At 32.8% G+C, this 22,727-nt stretch overlaps 2 protein-coding genes across 11 annotated transcripts; one reads left to right on the plus strand and one right to left on the minus strand.

Annotated features, from left to right (window-relative positions):
* Positions 1-6,926: 6,926 nt before the first annotated feature.
* LOC110681593 (xylulose kinase-like) lies at positions 6,927-10,528 on the minus strand. Of its 10 annotated transcripts, none has more exons than XR_002503291.1 (4): positions 10,359-10,523; positions 8,167-9,745; positions 7,788-7,885; positions 6,927-7,175 (listed from the first exon to the last, which is right to left on the minus strand). XR_002503291.1 is itself a non-coding variant. In XM_021857748.1 (4 exons), exons 2-4 carry the CDS (start codon positions 8,277-8,279, stop codon positions 7,073-7,075), a joined length of 309 nt encoding a protein of 102 aa, XP_021713440.1. In that variant the 5' UTR covers positions 8,280-8,296; positions 10,359-10,501; the 3' UTR covers positions 6,927-7,072. The 10 variants fall into 10 exon arrangements, 4 of the variants coding, with proteins under 4 accessions (XP_021713440.1, XP_021713438.1, XP_021713439.1 ...); XR_002503294.1 differs by having other exon boundaries at positions 8,167-9,655; positions 10,359-10,522; XR_002503293.1 differs by having other exon boundaries at positions 8,167-9,336; positions 9,511-10,522.
* A 2,098-nt stretch (positions 10,529-12,626) lies between these two features.
* LOC110681594 (farnesol kinase, chloroplastic-like) lies at positions 12,627-21,067 on the plus strand. The gene is made up of 6 exons (XM_021857749.1): positions 12,627-13,158; positions 17,049-17,116; positions 17,194-17,325; positions 17,771-17,886; positions 20,401-20,515; positions 20,586-21,067. Exons 1-6 carry the CDS (start codon positions 12,841-12,843, stop codon positions 20,761-20,763), a joined length of 927 nt encoding a protein of 308 aa, XP_021713441.1. The 5' UTR covers positions 12,627-12,840; the 3' UTR covers positions 20,764-21,067.
* The last annotated feature ends 1,660 nt before the right edge of the window (positions 21,068-22,727 follow it).

Below are 22,727 nucleotides of genomic sequence, written 5' to 3' on the forward strand. Positions count from 1 at the left end.
CTTAAGGAGGGAAAATACAACAGATATAAACGACTCCTATGTGAAAGTTATAGTCGTGGATTTCCTAGTATGATGGGAAGCATTGATTGCATGCACTGGGAGTGGAAAAATTGTCCACGTGCTTGGAAAGGAATATATCAAGGTAGAAGTAAAATAGCAACCGTGATCTTAGAGGTCATTGCTTCACAAGACTTGTGGATATGGCACGTACACCAGGCTCTTGTAATGATATAAATGTCCTCCAACTGTCACTAGCGTTCTCTAATGTATGTGAGGGCGGTCGAACTCTAGAGGTTAGCTTTAATGTCAATAGAAATACATACAATATGGGTTATTATCTTACAGACGGTATCTATCCAAAATGGGCAACATTTATCCCATCAATCAAACACCCACAAACCGCTAAGCACAAATTATTTACCAAGAAGCAAGAGAGCACAACAAGAAAATGGCCTGTTTTCGACCGAAAAGCTCTGTCGCTGAATTCGGGAATCCGTCGGAAAACAGTTGGTAGGAAAAAGATTTTTTTCGAGGAAAATTCCGTCGGAAAGGGGTATTCCGACAGATTTTCCGACCGAAAATGGTATGTCGGAAATTATTTTGACTTTTGAATATATTCCGTTGCAATTTTACGACGGAAAAATCCGTCGTTGGGATGACCATAACGATGCAAAAATACGTCGATTTATCTAAAAGATGTTGAACGTGCCTTTGGAGTGTTGCAAGCTTGATTTGCAATAATACGTCAACCAGGTCTAGCATGATCGACTGAAATTTTATGGAATATCGTATTGGCTTGTATTATTGTAGACACCCAAATGTGTCTTCCCAAAACCAAACCCAGTGATGAGTATCTTTCACGTCGAATCAAAAATCGAATGAAGTGAAAGTGTGGAAAGTTTAGTGTTGCGGATTAGTTTTAATTTCTTTTCTCTTCTCTCTGTTTTTGAAAACCTATTTTAAGAAAACAGTCAATACAGTTTTGTTGGTCCATGATAAGGGTCCAATAATGGTGTAGTTGGATAGGGCTTGAAAAGAGCTTTCCAACGATATATTATAAGCCCAATTCCGATGAATATTGAGGAAGTTATGGCCAAATTACTGAACTGGGCCCGGTTTGAGCCTTATATGCGGCCCAACGATCTAGAGGAGGGCCTAATATAGATTTACCATTCCTAATGCAATTAGGAATGGTTTTAGTCTTCTAGATTCTTCTAGAAGGTTCTTTTCATTCCTAATTCAATTAGCGTTGACAAATTGACTTTTGTTGACTTTTTAGAGTTTTTATCAGAATAAAAGTATGTTTTTGAGGGAAATACGATTTTATCCTCTTGTACGGAAATTTCTATCTGATTTTAGAAAATGCGTCAATAACTTAGTCAGCGCCAAACGCCAGCATTAGCGCCTGACGCTAAGCTTGGCGCCTGGTGCTAGCGTTAGCGCCTAGCGCTAATGTCAGCGTCTGGCGCTAACCTGGTTTTACGCGTCAGAACTCTGTTTTGATTTTTTATCTTTTTGGCTGATTTTCTTAATAAATAGTCTTCTAAAAACTCCGTTTTCATGGACCAATTCTTTTCATTCACCAACTCTCATCAAGATTCTCTTGATTATTCTATCTCTCTCTCTTTTCTAAACTAGCCTTTTCACAAATACAAAATTCCGCATTCGCAAGACTTAGATACACCTAGCCATATTCGAAGTTGCATTCGCCCTAGACGTGAAAGGTTTTAATTTCTGAGGGCTTGGTCCCAAATCTTTATTTTAATTATTTAATTTAATTGTTTTAATTATTATTTTCCTTGAAGTTACTAACGTGTGTATTTTGTTATTAGAAAGAGGTACGAGGCATCCAAGTAAGTGCTTTAATTGATTTATTGTTATTATGATATAGAAATCATGGTTGTTATTATGATTCCTAGTGTTATGTTAGGGTGTTTTGATCTTCCTAGTATCATGTTTAGGGTAACAATTATAATTTCTATTATCAAACATGACAATTGTGTTTCCTGCGATGCTTCCTATTTTCTTTCCTAATATCATGTTAGTATCATGTTAGGGTTAAAGCTTTGATTTTTAATGTTTAGTGACATGCTAGGATTTGTTATTAATCTTGTTAGTATCATGCCTAAGATCTTGCTATTATTATGATTTAACATGTTTATGATGATTATTATATTTGTTGTAATTATTGTCATGATGATTTATTATATTGCTTGATGCTTATTTATTTTTATTGCTTGATCACGCTTTTTATGCATGTTTAAAGGGAATTTTTGCTTGTAATCACGCTTAATAAGATAATTAATAATCTTATTTAGGGCTAATTTGATTATAACTCAAGTGATCGCCAATAATAGATTTATTTGTGAATTAATATTCAACCAACATAGATAAACAGGTTTAGGGTTAATCCTACTGATTGCATGTTAGTCAGAAAGCGCACATGAATACGCTCAGAATAAAGTAGAGGCCTATTATTAGGGCAGGTTCAATCTCTTTTAGGTTGGATTTGTACCTTCATCCCCGAACTACCAGTCACGGTTCAAAACCTATTGGAGTTGACGATCTCTTGGATCGTTAAGGGGTGTAACCTTCACCCTGTGAACGGTTTACAAGTTCCTAAAACTTGTTGGCGACTCTTTTGCTCTATCTTCTTTCCCTTTGGACGCCACCGTATTTTAGTGTATGACCACAGTGGGGTTCAAGTTTGGGATAATTCTTGAAATATTCCCTACAATTATCATGCACAATATGGTTGTTGAAGATGAGCGAGATGGATATTTGCATTACGATGCATCCGAATTTATCAATGATCAACCGCAAAATGTAGTTAGGTCATCATCTGGTAACAACAACCAACCATTTACCGTGAGAAGTGGACAATTGGATAGGCTCAATTTAAGTGGTTATATGGCAAATAGAAATAATGTTTGTGATATGGAGACCCATATTGCATTAAAAATTGACTTGGTTGAGCATATGGGGATGTTTCGGCAACGAATGAATATATGAGCAAAGTCACGTTTTATGAAGATTGTATTTTATATTTATATGTATCTCTTTGTTTTATAAACTATGTAATTTAAATTTTATATTTCTATTGTAATTTTCATTTAAAAACTTAGAAAAAAAGCTTACATATTTAAGTGATTATTAAGATTGTATTGTAGTAAATATAATGCTCTAATTAAAATAATAAATCAATTAACAATGTCTTAGTTTTATTACATAATTATGTAAGTTCAATACAAATTCAAAGAAAGAATAGATGATGGGGTATTGATAAAAATTAGGAGAGAGAGTGGTGAGCAACCTTACCATTGTAGATTAATAATAGAGCTTGTTTAAAGGGAGTCCCGTTATGCAAGAACAAATTCATAACGAGGGCTAAGAGTGTAATTGCACGTAATGTATATTTTGATTTTAGAGTAGTACCATTGAGTGATCAGTAGTATCATTGGGTGATTAAATAGTACCATTGGGTATTTCAGTGGTTGTAGGGAATATTTCAAGCATTACCCCAAACTTGAACCACACTGTGATCATACACTTAAGCATGGTGGCGTCCAAAGGGAAGGAAGCTAGAGCAAAAGAGTCGCCAACAAGTTTTAGGAACTTAAGCATGGATCATTAACTCCAATAGGTCTGGAACCATGACTGGTAGTTCGGGGATGAAGGTACAAATTCAACCTAAAAGAGATTGAACTTGCCCTAAATAAAAGGCCTCTACTTTATTATTCTCGTATTCATGTGCGCTTTCTGACTAACATGCAATCATTAGGTTTACCCTAAACCTGTTTAGTCTATGTTGGTTGAATATTAATGCACAAATAAAACTATTATTGGCGATCACTTGAATTATAATCATATTAACTCTAAACAAGATCATTAATTATCTTATTAAGCGTGATTACAAGTGCAAATTCCCTTTAAACATGCATAAAAGGTGTGATCAAGCAATAACAATAAATATCAAGCAACATAATAATCATAATCATGATAACAAATTAACAACCATAATTAAAATAGTCATGTTAAAAATAAAGCATAATAATAGCAAGATCATATGCATGATACTAACAAGATTAATAACAAACTCTAGCATGTCACTAAGAAATAAAAATCAAAGTTTTAGCCCTAACATAATACTAACATGCTATTAAGAAAGAAAATAGGAAGCATTCTTTTAATCATACTTTATATTAGAAATATTAATCATTACCCTACACATGATACTAGGAAAAACAATAAAAACATCCTAGCATGATACTAGGAATCAAAATAACAATCTAAACATGATTTCTATATCAAAATAACAGTTAAACAAATAAAGCACTTACTTAGATGCCTCGTACCTCTTTCTAATAACAAAATACACACGTTAGTAACTTCAAAGAAAATAATAAATCACACAATTAAATTAAATAATTGAAATAAAGATTTAAGAAAGTTTAGACAAGATTTGGGACCAAACCCTCAAAAATCAAACCTTTCACGTCTAGGGCGAAGGCAACTTCGAATTATGCTAGGTGTGTCTAGATCTTGTGGATGCGGAATTTTGTTTGTAAAAAGTTGGTTTAGAATAAGAGAGAGAGAGCATCAAGAATTTCTTGATGAGATTTGGTGAGAATTAATGAAGAATTGATGATTAAAACGGAGGTCTAAGGACGTTATTTATAATGAAAACAGTCCGGATATGATAAAAAAGAATCGGAGTTTTAAGAAGAATAAAACACGACGCCAGCGCCGCAAATGCCTCTGTCGGGTCTGTTGTGCGGTGCTGCAAGCAATTTTCCACACGTTTTCATATTTTTGATCAAATTAAGCGAACGAGGGGTAAAATCGTAATTTCATTTAAAACACTTCTTTTATTCCAAATAAAACTCATAAAACTCAATTATCAATGCTAATCACATTAGGATTCAAAAGAACCTTCTAGAAGATTATAATCAATCTTAATTGCATTAGGAATGATAATTCATAATAGGCCCTCCTCTAGATCATTGGGCCGCATATAAGAATCAAACCGGACCTAGTTTAGTAATTTGGCCATAACTTCCTCATTATTCATCAGAATTGGGCTTATAATATATCGTTAGAAACCTCTTTTCGAGCCCGATCCAACTACACTATTATTGGACCCTTGCCATGGACTAAACTAAACTGGATTGGATAATAGGTTTTCGAAAACAGAGAGAAAGAAGAGAAATAAAACTAACCACAACACTAAACTTTCCACACTTTCACTTCATTCGATTATGATTCGACATGAAAGGTATTCATCACCGGGTTTGGTTTTGGGGAGACACAAATGGATGTCTACAGTGGTACTATGTATGCATTCAGTAGTACTAGTATGAATTTAGTGGTATTAACTAAGTGCATATATAGTATCATTAAATAACTAATGATATTATATAAACTTTCACTAGTATATTTAAAAGTGGTTCCACTTACCTTTCTCTCTCTTCCATGTACTTTTTAATATTTTTATATTTGTTATGCATTTGCAAATGCATAACAACACTGCATTAATATTTCCTCATAAAAAATAAGGTGACTCATAATATGAGGAATTTTAAAGGGAGGAATGTTAGGCATTTAGAAATGCATAACAAAGGGTATTCATGTAATTATGCATATGTACAAACTAATAAATATTCTGATATCATTGGATGATCAAATGGTACCATTGAATATACAGTGATACTATATGTGCACATAATGGTATTATATATGTATTCAGTTGTACTAAATTTATGCGTAAATAGTACCACCGAGGATTCAATGGTACTATATAAACTTTCAGTGGAACAATTAACAAGTGGTCCCCCATCACGTGATACAATCCGACCAAAAAATAGGTGTGGTCCACCTACATACCTCTCTCTTCCTATCTCTCTCCTCTTTTCTCTCTCTATCATGTGTTTTTATAATATTTTAATCAATGTTATGCATTAGTAAATGCATAACTTTCCTCCATTTCTAGTTCCTCCTCATAATATTAACTTTAAGATAGTGGAAAATGATGTGGAAGATGATTTGGAAGAGAGAAAGAAATAGATGAGATGAGTTGTAATGATTGTGAGTAAAGCATGGAGGAAGTATAAATCAAGGGTTGTGAGACAAATGAAAATGTCTCACAACTATTAAAATAGAATAAAAGTTTAAGGAAGAGAGAAAAAGGAGGAGTAAAAAAAGGTGTTGTGGGCCCCACTAAAACTTTTCAGACATGTATCACGTGTAAAAATGGACAAAAATTTTGAAGGATCACTACCACTGAGTTTATATTTTATTCCACTAAAACTCCAGTGGAGCTTTTTGAAGTACCATTGAGACTATATTTTGTACCACTGAAACTCCAGTGATATTATTACCTCAGTTACAGGTTATGTGCAACGATTAGACATTTTCCCTCTTTGTTTTATGTCAAATCGTTGCACATAACCTGTAACGGAGGTAGTATTTAATGACTCAATGAAAAAACTTTAAACTGACGCCTGAAATGCCTATATTACCCTTGTGAGACATGACTTATTACCTCTCAACCCTCCGTTTATATAACCTAGTAGAAAAAATGCTACTTGTAACTGGCGAAATTGACTTTTTCTAACTGGCATTGTTGGTTGCGATTGCCACCGTTACAAATAGTGAAAATTATTCGTAACCGGCTAATGTTGGTTACTAATAATATACTATTCGTAACTGACTTAACCTAACGCCGGTTACAAATAGTCTATTTTTCAAGTTAGAAATCATACTATTCGTAACTAACATTAAGTTACACTGGTTACAATTAGGGTATTATTTGTAACTTTTTTTTAAAAAAAAAAAATTACTATTAGTAACTAGCATTAGATTACGCTAGTTACTAATAAATTCTTTTATATATATAATTATTTGATTCGAATACAAGATTGGTAATGTATCCTACCAAATGACCCATCGTCAAATGTGTTATAACCTGCTACAATTCAACCAACAAAACACGAACTCCAAACACTTCCGCATAACTTGAATTCACCAACAACATACAATACAAGCACTCCAAATATTTCCATACAACTTGAATTCATCCACAATAGTAAAATACAACAAAATTAACTATGCTTGCAAGGCTGTTTGGATTGTCTCCAGACCACTGAATAACTAAGCAATTGTTGCTTAACTGATACCTGAAATATTTTGAAAAAAATACACAATATAGCTAGCTATCACCATAAGCATAAGCAATCAAATAGCTGCATGTAAGAGCCCCTAACAAGCATAGCAAAGAAACAAATGTAAAAAGATTTGACACATCAATTGATAAATTCTGCTGAGATACTGCAAGTATAATCTTATACACCTCGCTTATGTACTAGGTCATCTAATTATTAAAACACATGGTTATGTTAAAACTAAATAAAACTATAATATCTAAAATCTACCTAAAAATCCTAGAGAACATGAGAGTCCTTACTCTTCCTTAAAAATTAAACCACCTCAATTACTTTAAGGTATGGCAGATCGTGGAACATGACCCCTCTACTATGAAAAATAATACCAGATTCAACACTTATTGTTACCAACTTGCAGTCACAAAATTCAAACAAATAGATTTTTTTTTTTTTCCCACTGTCTTTCATTTCTGGTTTAATTGGCAAGACAGTCATACTAACATCAGGAAAAAGAAAAAGAAAAAAAAAAAACAGGTACCAGCAACCCGTTTTTATATCACAGCAAACCTTATCATATACAAAGTTTGATAAAAGGGAACAAGTATATATCAATAGTAGTATACTAACCTCTCCACAAAATATGAAGCAATAAAACCAGCAACATCATATGCAGGAGCAGGTTTATTTTCCAAGCTTTTCTTCCAATGAAGGTGCAATAGCCTATACTAAGATTGAATTACATAAAGATTGAATCGTACAGACATCAACAAAATAAAGCACCAAATATGATCCTCGAACAAAACATGTCCAATTATCAAATAAAAATGTTTAAGCTAATGTAACATATTGCATACATCTAAAGCCTTTTTAGACCATATTCTTGGATCATTATATGAAGCAACATTAATGGATACCCTTTCTGCAAGATTAATTAAGAGAGCAAAATAATTGCATAAATTAATTTAAAGCAGTAAATAGACAGCTAAGGGGTAACACAAATACTTACTGCATCCAAGGCACAGAATGAACACTCTCTCCAGCACGCAACTTTCTTGAAGGACCACATGGAATGAGTTTTCTCCAAAAGACACAATGCCGAAAAGTGTCCCGAAGTCTCATAAGTACGCCATCAATTTCTTAGTTATATAGAATTTAAACCATGTTTAGATAAGTATGTAGATAGATGAAACAACAGATGAGTGGAGATCAGTATGCTCCCTATATACAATTATTTTTCACCGGCATGTTCAGCAGATCTTGTAAAAAAAAAAAAAAAAAAAAGCATGTTCAATAGATATAGAATAATTGCAGCCTTTGCATGAAACATCTTGATCTCTCTGATATTAACTGACCTTGAACAGGAGCAAGTTCCTAAAGAAAGATTATGTCCTTTTCAAATAAAATTCACAAGTTGCAGCATTGACACCATATAAGAATTGATAATCTGCATACCTTAGAAAATTCTTCACGGTTACTGTTAATTTTATCAATCTTTACCTTCAACTTAGAGTTTTCATTCAAACCAATTTGAACTCAGAATTTAGATGAGGACAGAAACAAAAGATAAGCAGTTAAATTAAAGAAAAAAAAAATCATTAAAATGCTTCATTGATTTGATAAAGGAAATAAAATTAAGCTAATTTTACAAGCATTATAAAACAGAGATAGTAACACATTCTAAATTTGCTGTGGAGAATGCAAATTATCGCCTATGATAGTCCATGTATATAGCTTATTTCAATTAGGATTATGATGACACAATCACAGAGGTGGGTGCAAATTTATTTGCTTAATCAATTAAAATACTGGTTACAATTAAGAAAACATGAATTATTGAATATAATGTGTAGTCTATTCATGAATTGAATATAGCCTCGTCTTCCATGATCTATACACACAATATGCGCACAAAACAAAGCAAAAACCGCAGCACAACTTGGAACAAAATCGCACACAAACAGCAATAACTATTAACTCGAACTAAAACTGACACAGTTGCGGAAAACAGTCCAGTTTAATAGCAAAAGTGCTCGAAAAATTTTGAAATTTTGCAGGCAGAAAGTAGACAAATTTTCACCCAAATTCAAAAAAAGAATCACCTAAAAAGACCTTTAACGAAGGAGAACGAGCATTCTGAAGTTAATCGAGCAAACTGATCCTCCGAGAACAAGTGCGACTGATTAGTAACTTTAAGGGGTTATGAACACAATAAAATATCAAAATTTAAACGCTATGAACTAGTATTTTATGGCAATATTTGTTGCTTTATCTAATTATATATACTGTACATAAAATAGACAATATTATAACTATATATACACAATCAATAATAATATGTAGTACCAAGTACCTTACGTTGCATTGTTTGAGTTGCAGAATGCAGGGGAGGCAGCAGAAAGAGGGGGGCAGCAGTAATGGACTAATGGAGCAGCAGATCGAAAGTAGGGAGTAACACCACGGGAGCCGCAGAAGGGGGGCAGCAGCAAGGGAGTATACTAATGATTTGTATACACATCTCTTAGAAACCTAATCAACGTAGGAATCTAATTCCTATCTTAGGAAATATTTAGTAAATATTATCCTACCTAAAGATAACACAAATATAAACACAAATATATCAAATATATTACCTAAGATATTCTTCCTTATCTTAACAAAGTATTAATCTAATGGACTATATTAAATTAGATAAAAAACATTAATATATCAACTTAACCACCAAAATCCCAACTTATTCAAAAGAAAATTGATAAATCACTGAAATATCAACATAACCACCAAAATTAGATAAACAATTTCCAAAAGAAAAAAAAATTAGAAGTTCGAGTTTTTGATAATCTAACTGAGCAAGAACACAACCACAACACATGATATACACGGATTTAACCAAGAACACTCCAATGCAATTAAGAAATAACAAAATTCAGCCAACATTTATCAAAACTATATATTCAGAAACTGATCCAATTTAAACCTTGTAAGAGAATTCATAAAAGGAATCCAAATAAACCCTAATTACACAACAATTAATTGAACCCAATCCAGGCAAAACGAATTCAAACAACATAATTTCACTAATAAAAAGCATGAGGAAAAACCCTATACCTCAATCGAAAAAAAAAATAATCAGTTTTTAATGAGAAACAAACTTTAAATTGAATATTACTATTATTAATAGGAGCTCGTGAAAAATAATACCGTTAATTTTGAGATCTCAGCCCGTAAATTACAATGAAATTGAGTTTAGAAAATCGCTTTTGTTGTGGAAAACTCACCGGAATTTCATGTTGTGGTGAGAGTGCGAGACTGGTGAGTAGATAAGTAATTTGGGAAGAAAAGCAGAGCGTTTATTTTTGCTGGGGAACCAATTAAGGGTCTGTTCGGATTGACTGAACTCAACTGAACTGAACTTATTAATTAGTGATTTTTAACTACGGATTAGTGCTCTTTGATTATTTATTACTATACATATGTGTATATACAAATGTACATATTAAAATATTTACGAAAAATATACTATATAATTATAATTATAAAATGTATGGAAAATATATTAAAAACTTGAAACCTCTAAACATTTTAAACACATATACTATTTATTATTATTATTATTATTATTTATTGATGATTATTATTATTATTTATTGATTATTATTATTAGTATTAGTATTTCAATTATTATTGTTATTATTATTATTATTGTTGTTGTTGTTGTTAATAATAATAATAATAATAATAATACTATTATTATTATTATTATTATTATTATTATTATTATTATTATTGATGTTGTCGTTGTAATAAGAGCTTAAAAGAATGAAATTTGGCTTTATATCATTAGCAATATCATTAGACATAAATTAAGAGCTGAGCTGAACTGAACTGAATTTCAACGGAACAGAACAGGCCCTAAGTAGTGGGCTAATGGCCTAACGGGTGAATGACGATTTACATTATACTCCCTCCATCCCCTTTTGATAGTCCTTTATGGACCAATTTTAGTCCCAAAATGTTCACCTCATTTGCTTTTTCCAACAACCAATAATATTAAATTTTTACCAAAATTCCCTCCAATTTGCAACAATATTTGGGCAAATTTAACTTTTCTTTGTAAATTTTGTTTTCCCATAAAATTTTATTACTTTCTCTCTCTACTTTTTTGCATACCCAATGTCAATTTACCTTTTCAATGTACTTTAACTATTCTTATTTGTGTTTATTAATTCCCGTGAAAAATGCCCATAAGGGATTATCAAAAGGGGACGGAGGAAGTATTTTTTTTAATAAGTCGATCTTTTAATAACGGTTTTTATGTAAATAATTTACTCCGTAATAACAACACATATAATAGCGAAATTAACCGCTGTTATAGGGCAATTATCATATCTTTTTTAGCGGGATTAACAAAACCAGTGAAGTGTGAGTCGTGCGTGGTACTGTGCTAGCATTAGTAACTAATCTTAATAAAGCCTGTTACAATTAATAAGGTCAATGAAGTCCAACTTATTATTTGTAACTAGCCTTTTTTATGCCCCTTACTAATAGTTGATCAGCTTATTATTGACCTATTATTTGCAACTAACCTTGGTTATGCCCATTACTAATACTAATTTATTTGTAACCCTCACTATCTATGTCAGTTACTAATACACTTATTGTAACTAACATAATTTATGCCAGTTACTACTAGGGCGTTACAAATAGCATTTTTTCTATAGCTCACAACCATTACAACTCATCACATTTATTTCTCTCTCTTTCAAATCATCTTCCACCTCACTTTTCATTATCTTAAAGTTATTATTATGAGTCTCTTTATTTTTTTTTATCTACAATGGTAAGGTTACTCACCACTCTTTCTGTAAGTTACAATAATAACACTTGTCATCTTTTAATTGGTTAATAGCAAAATTAAAAAAAAAATTATGTCCATGTCAATTACTCGCTAGTAACTCAGCAGTGGGGTGTTCCCTTTACCATGAGTAACTTGTGTCTTGTGGGGTCACTTTCCAAAATAGTAAGGTAGTAACTCACAAAGAGGAGAGAGAGTATTGTGAGTTACTAGTTTACTACTAAGGGTCTGTTCTCATTGACTGAACTCAGCTGAAATGAGCTGAACTGAACTGAATTGAGCTGAACTAAATTGAACTGAACATTTTATAAGAGAAGGAAATTATGAGCTGAATTGAACTGAACTGAGAACTGAACTAAAATAAACTGAATTGTTAGGTTAGTGCTTCAAAGTTAGTTTTTAGATATTTAGTTTTTAATATTGTTATTTACTTAGTCAAAATTAGTAAGTTAGTATTGGTAGTAGTAGTGGCCTAAAATATTGGCAATATCAACAACAATCCCACATTCCCACGTAAGTAGGATTTGCATGCCAATTAGTTGCTTTTTATTTAGTTTGTCAGTTACCTTTGTAGCCTATAAAAAGGCATGACTCGATTAGAATTTGTTGAATGAGAAAGCATCAGTTCATTTTACAACGTCTTTCTTTTATTTTTGCTTTCTTATATCCAACATGAATTTCAAGAACTGACCCTAACTCACCCTAACCAAAATTATTTATTCAAACTTTATGACATTGTCCATTATCTAACTACTACCAGTCTCATTTAAATCCAAAAAAGCCAAGAACCCCAAACAAGAAAAACCCATCAAAATTGACAAACATCAAATGGCTGCCACCCTTGCATCATCATTTGTCAACATCTTCTCATCATTGAATTTCCCATCAAATTTACCCACTTTTTTTCAACCTTTTTCTTCTACTCCCTCTCTAAATTTCTCCGGCAAACTCCCCAAATTTGACTCTAAAACACCCAATTCAACCCAACTACGGCAGAAGCAGGCGACGGCTTCTGCGACGGCTGCAATCATGTTCCCGGAAAATCCATTATTGAGTGATGTTTGTGGGTTTCTTATAACAGCAGTTGTTGCTCGTACTACGCTTGGAATTTGGGAGTTGACTGCTAAATTCGACGTTTTTGACTCGGTAATGTTCCTACATTTGTTGTTTTCTTTTCTTCAGATTTTGCTTCTGTTAGTGAAATTTGAACAAGAACAAAATTTGTTGGGAAAATTGTTAGTTATCGTTTAAACATATGCTTGTTATAGTAATTTAGTTATCTTTTTTTTAGTAAAAAGGTTATGGAATTTGTACATGAATTACTTGTTTTGTTGAGAAAGTTTAATGTTTTTGAAGTGATGTGTACTAGAATGTATAATGAGAGTGCCTTTTATTGTTATTGATTTTAGTTGGTTAACTGAGTAATTATGACAGTTGGAGCTGAAATTTCTGCTTCATTATGACTTATGAATCATGATTGAAATATATTAATTATGATATTGATGAATTTGTTGTTGATTGATGATCAACTATGCAACAATGACTTCGCTTTTGTGATTTAATGTGGGAGAATTAGAAGAAAAAAAAAGTACATGTTTGAATTTGAGCAAGGTGATATTCTTTCTCAGCTCTTGCTAAATTTGGCGGTGTTTGCGTTTCGAGTTTTGATTAGGGATGCAGAAGCCAGAATGATATCTAAGGAAAAGGAGTTGAGTTTTGTATTTTGATATAGGAAGGGACAAAGTAGTGTATTTGAACTTTAATGTAGATTATTTGATTTCCTTTTGTGGGAAAGTCTTGGGGGTTTACAAATGTTTTGACCCTTATCGATGTTTTTGAACTATTCTCGTGTCTAATGATTACTCTGTCCAACTCTATGGTTGTAGAAATTAATGTCTAATCTATTATGTAAGGAAGGTTCTTTGTTTTTTGCAAGGTGTGTTTTTTAAGATCTGTCCTTTACTTGCCTTCGTCGTTCTATTGGAGATAAGCCACATATGTGGTTTCTGGGAGCTAATTGTCAAGAACGTGCCTACGAAGTTTGATGGGTGGAAAGGAGGGAAGAGGGGGGGGGGTATTCTTCTTTTCAATTATCTCATTGTATATTGCTTTCCGTTGTTACCAGAGAGAAAGGCTATGGCTTACACCAGGCTGATATTGTCAATTCCTATCTGGTCCTGCAATATTATAATGACTAATTTGGCAAGCTTGTTTTTAGGCACAGAACTAAGGTCTACAAAAGATTTCATCAATAGAAGATAACTGACCATATGCAAATCTCTTCTCCACCCCACCCTACATTTTATGTTATCTCCATCAAACATGGAATATTGTTATCTTTTCAATTGACAAATATATCAACTTTTAGGATTTTGTGACTGCTTGTCTAATTTCGTGCACATGAAGCATAAGCTAAAAGACCTGTAGAAAGCATGTTAATTGTTAAGATGGAACATACTCCAAAAACATTTTATTTTAATATGTCCATGAAATTACTCGAGATTCCTGAATAAGAAATTGCTAAATTGAAATAGAAGGCTTTGAGCCTGACTCCCAGAATTAGCATTTGAATCGGCCTCGTGTCTAGTGGGTATGTCAACAAGGTAGAGGGGCTTATAAGGGTGCTCTGAGGTAGGCGAAGAGAGGAGATATTATCTACTTAGATGGGAGTTTGTCCATAGTTCCATGGAAGAGGGAGGTTTGGGTTTTGGCGATTTGGTGGGCTAGATCATATCTTTGAAGGAAAAATAGTTGTGGCATTTCCAGTGAGATCCAAGCTCTCCATGACATAAAGAGTTTTGAAATGGGTATGGTTTTCAAGGGATGGATAGGGTTTTCTAATGGGGGCGCATGCTCCCTAAAGCCCTTGGAAAGTCATTTGATAGGTATCGTTCTTTTTATTTTTTTTAAAAAAAATCTTTTTTACCATTGTTATATACTTCCTTAGTTTTCTAAATATTGCACCTATAACTTTTTACAGAAGTTTCACATATATTGCTCAATTTCCCACTTCCTTAAGACTTGTGCTTCTCCTCATGGTGCAATATTAGGAGAATGCTAGAAGTATAATGTAGGTAATTTGGAGTGCTATGGGGAAACTCGTAAAAAGAAGCAGCCTTTTAGTATTTCTTGCTTCTGCATTTCTGCAGGTTCTTTATCTCTCATTATGCTCTATTATTCTTTCTTTTGGGAAGTGATTTAATCTTCTTAGAACCTTTATTTTAGGAAGGGTTCTCATGAGTGGATGCTAAGGAAGCTGATTAACCTCTCGAGCATCCTGAAATTAAAATCTTTCACATGTTTGCAAAAAGTTCTAAGTTGAAAAAATTAAATTCCAAAGAGGGTTAAAGCTTTTGTGTAGCTTGCTAGCTTGAAGGAATTAATTTCTTCAGAATCCTTGAGGCTCAAGAGTCAAGAAGTCCTAATCCCCTTGTGTGAAATGTGTAAACAGGATGACTGTGAATTGTGAATTACATGTTTGTCCATTGTGAGGAAGTGACTTTTATTGCCTTAAGCTTTTTAGATTGGTCAGATTCATTAGGTTGTTTGTTTACCATTTTGGATCATTTTCTTGTTTTATATAAGAGGCTTGGGTGGCGAAAGGGACACAAAGCTATGTTGTAGGTTGTGTTTTGGCCCGGGGCGGATGCAGCATACACCTAGGATATGCACTTGCATACCCTAAGTGGCTAAGTGTTTGTTAAAAAATTTCTACAGCCATTTAAAATTGAGTAAATATTTGTAGTGTGTTGGTTATTGTCATATTGTGTTCCTCATAGCTTGAATTCTTCTAGTTTTTTCTTTAACTCCCTCATTTGTTTTTTTTGTTTTTTTTTTTTAAAAATTTTATTTTTATACTAATCAATCGTATTTTGTCACTTACTATATTTTAAGCCCATTAATTATATTGTTTGGAGTCTTCAAAAAATAAATTTATATTGTTTTATAGTCTGATACAATTTCTTTATAAAAAATTGTTATACAATTACTATTATTGTGTTTAAATCAAATACTTGAATGCAATTATGAAGTGGCTAAACTCTGTTTCCTTAAATTTGTTTGTGAAAGAAATTTTATAAAAAAATAATAAAAAAAAAGTGTAAAGTCTCTACAAATAAAAATTAATTACAAATGAAAATTGAGAAAATTTTCTTATGATGATTCAATCGTACTTAGTTTTCCTACACTTGAAAAAGTAAAGCAATACCATCTTAAAAGGATGAGAATAAGATATATAGTAACCTATAGTTCAAGACAATATTTTAATTTTAATTTAATGCATATTATTGTTTACACGATTGTGCATACCCCATATGCAAATCCTGGATACGCCACTGGTTTTGGCTGATATGTGGTGCTTTGGTTGGAAAGTAATCAAGGAATCAAGGATATTTCGTGAGTGAGTGTCTTCTTCTGGACTTTCTTATGAAATTTTATGGTGCTTTTGGGTTCTCTTTGGGCACATGGTCATCGGGCTTTCCTTGGCACGTCTGTGTCTAATGTAATATATGATTTGACATTGGAGTTCTTTTCCTCTGTTTACTTAAATTTTGGTGTACTTTTGGTTCCCCTTTTTTGTAATGCCTCATTTTCTGGATGAAAATATTATCTTTTTTAATCTAAAATTACAGCTTTTACTTTTGTGCTTCTACCCTTTTGTTTGATCGACAAAGTAGTAGAAAATCAATGAAATAAATCTTTTACTAGGTTACAGCTGTGAATCCTGTGAACTGTGATGTCTATCTCTCTTTTCCCTTTTTCATTTTATCACCCCTGCATGCAAATTGCAAACGTCAAGTAGTGCCGGATAATGCTCTAGTGAAATTCTGTTTTTTACCTGCTAATCTACTTTTGAGGTCATGAGCATTATTGATGTTAGCATTGCAAAGCACTAATCCTATATTCCTATTTTTATAAAACCGCAATCGCTAGTCAGAGTAAAATGTTAAATGTTTGTTGCCGCTTTTCTTATGACAACTATATAAATTTATCTTTTTTCTCTACTGCAGTATTGCTTATCTATGTTCTCTTATTAGAAACTGAACAGGAAGCTTGTGCATATCAGTATTGGGCTAGTTTTCATGCTTTGCTGGCCACTATTCAGGTAGTTTTATGGTATTTTAATTGCTATTGCTATCTTCCAGCAGTATGTGATGAGTAGTTGTTCATTAAATGCTACAGCTTTGGGTATCGTGGTGCATTATTCGCTTGTCTTGTTCCTGGAGTCAATATCATTCGCGTGCTTCTTATTGGACTTGGGATCTACAAAGATGAAGCCACTGTCAAGTCAATGAGCAGATTTGGAGACTACAGGTGACAATATTTAAGATAAATTTCATGTGTCTAGGCTAAATTTTGATTGACTTAACATTATATTAAGCTATACCCCCTTTGCCTTTTATGAATGTAATACCAGAAACGCTCTCTGCCTCCAATTTAATTGATTCTTCTTTGTTGTCCTACCTCAACTTCATGCATCTAAAGGGGATTTGCTTAATTATCTGTTTTTATATTATAAAGGTTCTTCACCTCTATTTGGAGCTGTGCTGCCTTGTCGTTTAGATAATTGTGTTTTCCCTAATCAACTTATTCTAGCTCAGAATTTTCATATTCTTAGATAATTGGGTTCCGATTTCTATAAACTCCCAAGATACTACATAGATGGACTAGCTGCTGTCAAACTTGGTCATTCACTTTTGGTTTCTGTCTGTCATTTGTCAGCTTCTTATTTTTTTTTCTTGGCTTCTTCATGCATCAGGGAGCTTCTCAAGGGACCTCTTTACTATGCATCCGCCATCACTTTTGCTTGTTTCTATTTTTGGAGGACTTCCCCAATCGGGATTGCAGCAATTTGTAACCTATGTGCTGGAGATGGTTAGTCACACAGTTTTTTTTTTTTTTTTTTTTTTTTTCTTGAGTAGATTAAGTATGCAATTCATTCTTAGGAAGACTTCTGGACAAGCTCTGACATTATAATGAAGGAAAGTGTTGAAGGTGAGGATGATAAGGAGAAATAAAAGAGAGAGCACGCTATGGAGATATATAGTGAACTGCAGATTAATCAAGCAGCAAAGGCATGATAATCTCTAGATTTTGGAAATACTTCACAATGGCTTGATCTCTGCTTCTTATTATTCTTAGCTTCATTCCTATCTTAGAATAAAGATAACTAAGTGACAGTGTGACACTATATATATAAAATGGCTTGATTATATTTTTGAAGAAATAAAGAATATTATAATGGATGTTTTCCATGTCAGCCGAAGAGTTTTGGGATTCCGAAGTTCATTTGTTGATCATTTGCAAAAATCGATAAAGGTCCTATATTCCATCATTCCTAAGATATTGTCCACCTTGCTTATCTTTCTCTTACGTATCCATTATCAACTTATTGTAGGGATCATCTTAATTTGGTTATCATCCCTTTACCCTTGTGTTACTCATCTCTCTCATTGGGCTTTTAGAAGCTTGAGGTGTTTCTAATATTTTGGAGAAAATTGCTAGAAACCTCCTTTTGTATGCAATGGGGAAGATTTTAAAGACCATATTGTGGGATATTTACGGTCTGTAGACCTTGAGAATTAGGCTTGAGTATTTAAAAAAGGTGTTAATAATCATTCTATCAGTGAGTAAATTGGTGCCAGCAAATATCTCTTAAACTTGATTACCTTGGGTGAACAATTTTTTTTCTACAAGAAATAGCTAATGAATGTCAAATCAGGCAATCAAAAGAGCACTCTCTGATACAAGATGATGCTAGTCTAACGAATGTGTGGGTGATATGCCACCATCCTATGGTGTTTTCATTTGTGCTATAATAGGGAGGCAAGGAACTTGTGTACTTTGACTCTTTATACTGCATATAAGGGCCCCTATGAAATCTCTTGGAGAAATTTTGAATTTTCTTTGAATTAATTTTATCAGACCTCATTAAGCAAATAAGGAAATGACAACAGTAACGATGAATAGTGGATTTTCATGCCAAGAATAAGAAAATTGCATTTGTGAGTTTGATGTTTTCAGCTTTAATATTATTTCTTAGAGAAATTGGAAAACACAAATCAATGCTCCCTCCGTCCCTTAATACAATGCCTCTTTCGAGCATTTATTACTCACATAATAAAGAGGAGGCATTGTATTAAGGGACGGAGGGAATAGGAAATAGTCTTCTAACTCAGGCATGGTAGTCCACACAACTTCCATGAACTTACTATATATATATATATATATATATATATATATATATATATATATAGGGGAAGGCTCTCGTGAGCATTTTTCTTATATGAGAATTTTTCTTATGTGAGAACACTCTTTATGTTTTAAATTTTAAATATGATGTTCTAAACTTTTTTTTGGGTGTTCTAAATTAAATCAAATGTTCTAATTTATTACTCACATGTTCTAAACCATAAATTAGTTAAGCTTGATGTCATAAATTTTAAATAACTTGTTCCAAACTTTTAACTTTTATGTTCTAAATTTTAAAACGTGTGTTCTAAGATTTTTAATTATATGTTCCAGATTTTCTAAGATTTTTTAATTATATTTTCCAGATTTTAAAGCGTATGTTCTATTTTTTTTACTCGTATGTTCTAAATTCTTTCCTCACACTTTCTATATTCAATATCAGTTTGTTCTAAATTTTTATTCACATGTTCATAATCTTAAATCAAGTGTTCTAAATGTTACTCATATGTTTAAAATTTCATAAAGCAAATTTTATAAATTTTTAATCACTTGTTCTAATTCTTAAATAAGATGTTCTAACATATTACTCACACAAATGTTCTAAATTATTACTCATATGTTCAAAATTTTAATTTGAGTCACATGTTCTAAATTTTAACTCGTATGTTCTAAATTTTTACCCACATGTTCTAAATTTTAAATCAGTTCTCATATAAGTATGAATTTTCACATATGGACCTATTCTCACCGGATTCCTCCCCTATATATATATATATATATATATATTATCCGACTCATCTTTCAACCTTTTCCATCAATAACGATAAATGATGTTGCTAATTTATTTATGACCTTGACGGTGTTTGAATAGTAATGATGGAATGAAAGTGATTTGGAGGAAAGAGTGGGTAGGTGAGGAAGAAATTTGCTAGTATTTTTGCTCCATAGTTTTCCAACTTTGTAAAGATTTAGTCATCAAAAGGGCAAAGGAAATTTGATCCGTCCATTTACCTCTCCTCTTAATTATATCCTATTAAAGAAAAATGGGTCTATTGCTTTTCTTTTTCTCTTCTTTGCTCTTCAAATCCTCATAATTAATGTGGAGCCATTATCTTCATTTTGAATTTTTAAAGAAAAATATATCACTCTGCAACGTAAACTGAGATTTCAGGTGTCTTTCCTCTTGTAATTTTTCAGGTTTGGCTGACATTGTGGGGAGAAGATTTGGAAAGGATAAACTTCCTTACAATGAAAACAAGTCCTATGCTGGCACCATTGCTATGGCAATTGCTGGATTTGTGGCCTCAGTCGGGTAAATTGCTGTCTACTCTCAAATATTATTCTTTTCTGTGTAGGTGGTTATTGAGCGTGATATGTAACAGGTACATGCATTATTTTTCCTTGTTTGGGTTCGTGCAAGAAAGTTGGGATATGGTGCTTCAATTCTTGGTTGTGTCCCTTATTAGTGCACTTGTGGAGTCACTCCCCATAAGCACACAACTTGATGATAATCTCACAGTTCCACTCGCTTCATTTTTGGCTGGCAGCCTTCTCTTTTGACGTCATAAGCATTCTTTGTATGTGAGTGCAGTTATTGACTTGCTTGCATCGGATCTTAGTATTGTGTATCCTTTTGTTCTTTATTGAATTGCTTGCTTTTAGTACACTGAAATTCCACGATTGATTTGTAGTTTTGTACTATATTAGTGTTGTAGCCAAGAAATAATACAGGGGGGCAAACGCAAAACCTGCTATTTAGGATATGTATGTGTATCTATTAGAGGAATATGTATTCTAGATGTAACATTTCATGTAATAAATTTGCCAAGAAGTTGTTCTTCAATTGAGTTAATGTCTTCATTGATTCTCCTGTTCTTATTATTTTTTTCATTTGGAAAATTATGAAACATTGGGATGACACTCAGATTTGCTGGATTGAATAGAGTACTCATAACCTTAAGAAACGCACCTTATGCTCATGAGGTTTCCAAAAATGCACCATTTGCTCCCGTGATTTCAAGAATTGCACCACGTACACCTTATAAAGCTTTGAGTAATTGAACTTACTATATTCATTATAAAAGATCCATTAACCTCTCCCTCTCAGTAAAATTCTTGGCTTTTTACCGAGTACTGAGATATGGATTCAAGTAGTTAAGCTCAATGATGTGAGTGACCGAGTGTTTTTTAGTTAATGCTACCTAGACTTGAATAACTGTATCAATGAAGGTGAAAAACATATACTAGTATATGCTCCTCGTCCTTCCTTTGGCTGAACGAACCTGTGACAGTGCGACGAGAGAGTTTCTTGTATTTGCTGCTATTTGAGTGAGGGAGATAAACTAAGTAATCAATAGTCGAATAAATTCGACAATAAGTATCAAGTACAAACTAAAGCTCTAGCTTTTAAATGAAAAAATCTATCACCCCATTATACCAAAAAAAAAAAAAAAAAGTGTTTACAGTCTGTTGATACAACCTTTTTCCTGGGGTTCTAAGTCTTCTAACAATCTCGAAGGAGACTTATCTATGGTTTCTTAGAGAGTTTTGTACCCGTTGTAAAGACATAAGAGACCATTCACCAAAAATTTCCTGCTGGTGTAGTTTCTTTCACTTAACTGTACTGATTTATATGCCAGTGTGAATCCACTTTACTTCCAAGACAGTGGCAAGGGCAAGGCACAACATCTTGTAATCTTGACTCATGATGTCCCCTTCGCCGTTTAAAAATGTGCTTCCTACAATGAACGACGACAAGCAAGAACAGGAAGAGCAAGATGATGCTAACAACGCTAAGCAACATCCGCTTTCCATGCTGACCATAGTGCCTGTCGCGCAGGAAGTACTGATTTTGTAGGTATATTAGTGCTGGAGCTGGAGCTGCAGCTGGAGCTACTGATGTGGAGATAGTCATTCTCTATGAACTGTACCTTACAGTTATATTAGAATTATGTTAGAGATAAGAGATATTGGAAAAGGAAAATATATTATGAGATGTCGGAAAATATGTGTGATATATTTTCCATATTAATAACTCTAACAAATTAGCTCTGCATATTTTATTATGAATGCAAGAATGTGTAAATGTGAATGACTCTCATATTCATAAGATAGAGTTTGCAGCAATAATTTGTTTTGTATGTGCGCGTGTTTATACAGAGAAGGGGACTAAACTAATGCTAGTATGCTACTGTCTTTGGTGGCTGCAGTTATTCACGTCCAATGAGAAAAAAGAGTCGTAATTTAAGCTAAGGTCTTATCGTCTTCACCTTATTTATAAAGTACCATTATTCATTAATACGCAGTAATAATTTAATTTTGGTAGGCAAAATAAGAATTCATCAAAAATAAGTTTTTTCCTCTTCATTTCAAAATCAACGCTCTACTTTGACATTTTGTACAATTTACATAATTCACTTTGACAAATTAGTGATTTATATGAAAAAAATTACTGTCATTTAATAATACTTGTATATATTGTTTCACATTTTTTTAATATCAACTTTTTATAATTTACTAGATGA

This window comes from Chenopodium quinoa, unplaced genomic scaffold (genome assembly GCF_001683475.1).
Source record: "Chenopodium quinoa cultivar QQ74 unplaced genomic scaffold, ASM168347v1, whole genome shotgun sequence".
Classification (NCBI taxonomy): Eukaryota; Viridiplantae; Streptophyta; class Magnoliopsida; order Caryophyllales; family Amaranthaceae; genus Chenopodium; species Chenopodium quinoa.

Bases quoted from the DNA above. Each gene is read 5' to 3' on its own strand.
- LOC110681594 (XM_021857749.1), top strand. From the start codon at position 12,841: ATGGCTGCCACCCTTGCATCATCATTTGTCAACATCTTCTCATCATTG. The intron at 13,159-17,048 runs GTAATGTTCCTA...TTCTCTTATTAG, and splicing joins AATTCGACGTTTTTGACTCG to AAACTGAACAGGAAGCTTGT. The intron at 20,516-20,585 runs GTAAATTGCTGT...GATATGTAACAG, and splicing joins GGATTTGTGGCCTCAGTCGG to GTACATGCATTATTTTTCCT.
- LOC110681593 (XM_021857748.1), bottom strand. From the start codon at position 8,279: ATGAGACTTCGGGACACTTTTCGGCATTGTGTCTTTTGGAGAAAACTC. The intron at 7,881-8,166 runs GTAAGTATTTGT...ATCTTAGTATAG, and splicing joins CATTCTGTGCCTTGGATGCA to GCTATTGCACCTTCATTGGA. The intron at 7,176-7,787 runs GTTAGTATACTA...AAAATATTTCAG, and splicing joins GCTTCATATTTTGTGGAGAG to GTATCAGTTAAGCAACAATT.